General features: G+C 41.1%; 1 protein-coding gene across 2 annotated transcripts; it reads right to left on the bottom strand.

The window, feature by feature from the left end:
* Positions 1 to 228: 228 nt before the first annotated feature.
* zfand2a (zinc finger, AN1-type domain 2A) lies at positions 229 to 3,911 on the bottom strand. 2 transcript variants are annotated; one of them, XM_079176807.1, is made up of 10 exons: positions 3,731 to 3,911; positions 2,891 to 2,977; positions 2,714 to 2,808; positions 2,313 to 2,444; positions 2,083 to 2,234; positions 1,867 to 1,995; positions 1,692 to 1,767; positions 1,523 to 1,599; positions 668 to 802; positions 229 to 526 (listed from the first exon to the last, which is right to left on the bottom strand). In XM_079176807.1, exons 2-9 carry the CDS (start codon positions 2,943 to 2,945, stop codon positions 691 to 693), a joined length of 828 nt encoding a protein of 275 aa, XP_079032933.1. In that variant the 5' UTR covers positions 2,946 to 2,977; positions 3,731 to 3,911; the 3' UTR covers positions 229 to 526; positions 668 to 690. The 2 variants fall into 2 exon arrangements, with proteins under 2 accessions (XP_079032933.1, XP_079032932.1); XM_079176806.1 differs by having other exon boundaries at positions 718 to 802.
* Between the last annotated feature and the right edge of the window lie 693 nt (positions 3,912 to 4,604).

Below are 4,604 nucleotides of genomic sequence, written 5' to 3'. Positions count from 1 at the left end.
AAAGCAGAACTATATTTTAAATCTGTCACGGCTGTTGTGTCTTAATCCACAACAGTTCTGATATAAAATAATTGAATAAGTGTAAATTTGAAGATGGTTAAACCTTGTTTCTACATTGGACACCATCGGATCAAAATCATAATCCTGTACACCAGTGTTTCCCCGACCATTATATTAGTCTCAGTGCGTCTTCGAATCTGAATCAATCGAGCTCTTCACAGGCCGGGATGCATCTTTGAAATAATTTATTCAATATTCATATATGGTAATATAATGTTTCATCATGATCAGTATATAAAATATGTACAGAGCAAAGCATTAGTAAAAATGACAGATCCTGCTGGGAAAGTATGTGCTTATATTGTAGAAGGCGGTAATAGCTCAGCAACTCCCAAGAGGACTTCTTCATGAAACAATCGTTGATCCCGGATATCCTCGTCCCAGATGTGCAGGTTCTGGTAGATGAGTGGCACAGCTGGATCAGAGATTAAGAAAGGCTGCAGTTGGACTGTTTGGACTCTCTCCCCTAAACAAAGAGAATACAGTTAGAAACAAAGACCCCCAAACACTTCATATAGTAATTAAAAATTTATGAAAAGGCAAATGAGTCTTTCTTCTGCTAGTAAAGAAAGTTCAAAGGGGATGGATTGCCATGGCAACAGTGTACCTCCATGTGTTCCTGAGAGCATGCTACTGATGCCTAAGCTTTCCGGGTACCTGTTGTCTCTGCTGCTGACGTCTGTATTCTTCTTCACTGGCAGCGAGAGCCTCGGCGAGAGCCTGGTCCTCCTGCTCCTGAGGACTGGGACACAAACAAAGAACCTGAGCAGCAGTCAGTGAAAACAAAGTTAAGCCCCGTGAAATATGAATTCATAGCGCTGCCTCCCCGTCGTTGGTACAGTAGATTTAACTGATGGCGATGTGTAATGTACGACTCATGTATTGACAGTAAATGTGAGAGCAAGACTTCTTTCTTCTGCATCCTTTTTAAAAGCTACTTCCAATAAAAAAAAAAAGAAGTAAAATGGTGATTTTTAATTATATATTCTCTGTTTGAATGTATTGGTGTTATCTGATGTTTAACTTACACTTTTCCTTGGTTGAGGTTTGTCTTTTACTTGATCAACACCTTGTAACCTTATTAAGAAAGGCGCTACGTAGATTATATTTTGGGGGATTTGATTGTTGCGCTTGCTGGACGACAACCAGCTGTTTCTAGTCTTCCTTATCAAAATCAGTCCTCATAATTTACACCTTTTACTGTCTGAATACACATTGATGACCTGGACCTCCATTGCAGTGCCAGCATTAGAGCGCTGTTAATTGTTTAAGTAGGATTAATTAAACATAAATTACACTCCATGATTTCCTCACATGCACCTCCCTGCTGTAATGCAGTTCCACTGGTTTAAGATAGTTAGTCAGACAAACTGGTTCCACTCAAAAGCAGCACGCTGACGTTTTAGGAGTTGAGTGGAGCTGATAATGGGATGCATCTGGGTTTTAATGGAAGTTTACTCACGTAAGAGCCGGCTGAACCGCTGGTATTGACTCAGCCAAAGACATCTCCAGAGCCCTTTGTAAAGCCTGCTCCTCCGTCTGCAATGACAGCACCACAATCGTTTTTAGATTTCATTTTCCTCGCGTTTCAATGATTTCATCAGGTGATGTCGCGTAAACAACGCCCGTACCATGCCGGCCTGAAATGCTGCCGATGGTGGGATCACATTCTGTGCTGAAACGGAAGTAGGAATCCGCTGTGGAGGGCTGAGGAAAAAAAGCAATTTATATTTTTAGGCATTTATTTGAAAAGTGATTAGGCTGACTATTCTCGGCATTGATTTAAAATGTGTAAAAAGTGCTCACCCAGCGCTGTGTGCTCTGCTGTTAGCACCGACACCATTAGAAATGGGCCTAGAGTTTCTTGAACCTGATGAAGCAGAGGCAGAGCAGGAGCTGGAGGAAGCACCTTGGGCCCTCATTAAAGCAGAATGTCTACAACAAAAAGAAGCAAGAGATTCTTAATGTAATATTCAGATGAGACAACAGCATTATCTAAAGATGCAGTGTGACTGTACCCACCCTGGTTTGGACAGAGGTTTCCCATCAGTCTTACAATCATGGTCTAGCGGGTGCCGGTGCTTAAGACAGTGATTTAAATGACACTGGTCACAGGTAACTCGCATCATTTCCTTCTGCTTACAGCCTCCTTTAGAACATCTATTTGTGAAAATCTGGAAGGAAAAAAAAAGTCTTATTGCTTACATTCAAACTCGCTGTTCTGAGGTGAAACACGTCAGTTTTATACCGACCTTTCTCTTTCTCTGCGCAGGGTCCGATTTGCAATCCCGATCTATGTGTTCACCAACTTTAATGTCGGGCATCTCTCCTCTCTTGACGGGAATGGGGATGTCGCACAAAGGACATACTGGGACCTGGACATCCTAATGGGAAAAAAAAGACATTAAATAAACAAAAGGAATACAGAACCTAAAAAAGGTGAAGACATTACTATCACCAAATGCAAGATATATCTACGTTGGCGATGGTTTAATTGGTGAATGAAGTCTAGATAGAAGCCCTGTTTTCCTCAAGTGTACAACAATCAACCTAAAGATTTGGCTTGATTTCACAGCCTGTAAATATGACCTAAATAGAACATTGTTAATATACTAGTACAGAAGCTGCACTATGCTGCAATAAGTCTAATTACCTTTTTGTAGGACGACATGCATTTGTGAGTTGCATAGGTAATGTGGTCATTGCAGAAAATCTCCTGACAGGCATCACATCGCATTGGAAGAAAATCTGCAATGAAGAGGTTTTAAATTCCAGGTTGAAACACCAATTCAGCAGAATAAACAAGACGGCCATTGCAAACAGGACTCACCTAAACGTTTGCAGGTTTCCTCGGAGCAGTGCTCTCCTAAATCCGGAAACTCCATCACATAGAGATACCTCCTAGAGCCTCAACAACCTGAAGGAGAAAGAATGGAAAAAGTTCATCATTTAGTTTTTTACAAGACCGACTCACTAAATTCTGTCTCTGGGCACTGATAAGGGTTGTCTCTGTGCATGCTAGCGAACGTTAGCTATGAAATTGGCATTGTCATTTGTTTTTTTAACGTTACTTATTGCTAGTAAGGTGTCAAGATGAATTTTTCATAACGTTAGTAACACAACATTTATGTTTACTTAGATGTGATCTGGTTTTGGCTTTCAAACGTTTCTTTGGTCCAGAAAACAGACAGACTTTATGTTATGAATCCCTACAAAGAGGATGCTAACTTGCTACCTAGCTAGGCCATGCTAACCTATACGATTAGGTTGGTTACATAACCAGCCAAAGCTAAGATTATCTCTGCTATACAATTACAACCAACGTAACAGCAGACAGAAATACATGTACTGTGCCCAATAATACTGTGACCGATAATACGATGTTTTCTAATCGCCATCAGTAACACTTGTTTTATAACACACATGCTAGCAGATAGCATATGTGTTATTAAACGGTAAACTATTTTTTTTAATCACGCTATTGAAGCGGGTAAAAACACACAGCGCTTCACATTCCCCCTCTATAGACGAAGCACTCTGAATAAACACCATTAACTTAGTAAGTTGTTTTTCAACGTTAGTCGAACTGTAATGTTACTATTGGCTGACTGAGCTAACGGTAGCGTTACTTGCTAACGTTAAGCTAAACTCTCGTTTAATTTTCACTCACCAAATCCTCGGTCTGTTGTGTTTAAGTAAGAGGCAACGAGCTCCAATAATCCTGGTTACTTCCGATGTTATCGTGTCTTTTCTGACAGCAGGACAACCACCGACCGATCCCTGAGCACCACTGCCCGCTAGCAGCTGAGCTGTCTGTTCTTCTTCATCAAGTTTTGATGTGTCATGCACGCTCCTCCCACGAGCATGGCGTAACAATGACGTCAGGAAAACGCTCGTGACTCCAGGTGTGGTATTCAAGACAGTCGGTGGAAATGACAGGTGGAGTCTAGAAAGATCTAGTAGTCATGTGAAGAACAGTCTGGAAAGATCTAGTAGTCATGTGAAGAAAAGTCTGGAAAGATCCGAGGGACTTTTCCATCTATAAATTCATGTCATTTTGCGAACATTTATCGCTCGCTACTGTGATTTACTTATAAGCACAAACTACGTTTCTGGCTGCCTGATTTTATATTATTAGCCAAATTTGCCCCCCCCCCCCCCCCCAACATCCCTCTCTGTCATTGGTTCCCTGTCCATGTCTTCTCCATTTTGCAAATCATGTTAACATACATAGACTGAAAAATACAGCTGGCTACTTTTAGTTTTATCTTGAAAGCTCTGAGCGGAAGTTTGTATACCACGTCAATAAACTGAATTACAGGCAGTACAACCCGTGTGTGTGCAGACTGATGAGGGTTTGTCGCCCTCAAGTGGTCAAAGTGGGGAATTGCAATACATTGAATTCGTCAAATCATCATCAGAGTAGTGTACAAGTAATATCACAAAGACTGAGATTGGCTAGGGTAATAATATCAGGCTAAACCAATCAGATTTAGACTCGGGCGGGTTTATCTCTTCCTTATTATCACCAAAGTGTCACGTGA

Source organism: Pholis gunnellus, assembly GCF_910591455.1.
Source record: "Pholis gunnellus genome assembly, chromosome: 17".
NCBI classification, from domain to species: Eukaryota; Metazoa; Chordata; class Actinopteri; order Perciformes; family Pholidae; genus Pholis; species Pholis gunnellus.
The sequence above is the reverse complement of the archived record's forward strand: the minus strand, read 5'-3'. Positions and strand labels throughout refer to the sequence as shown.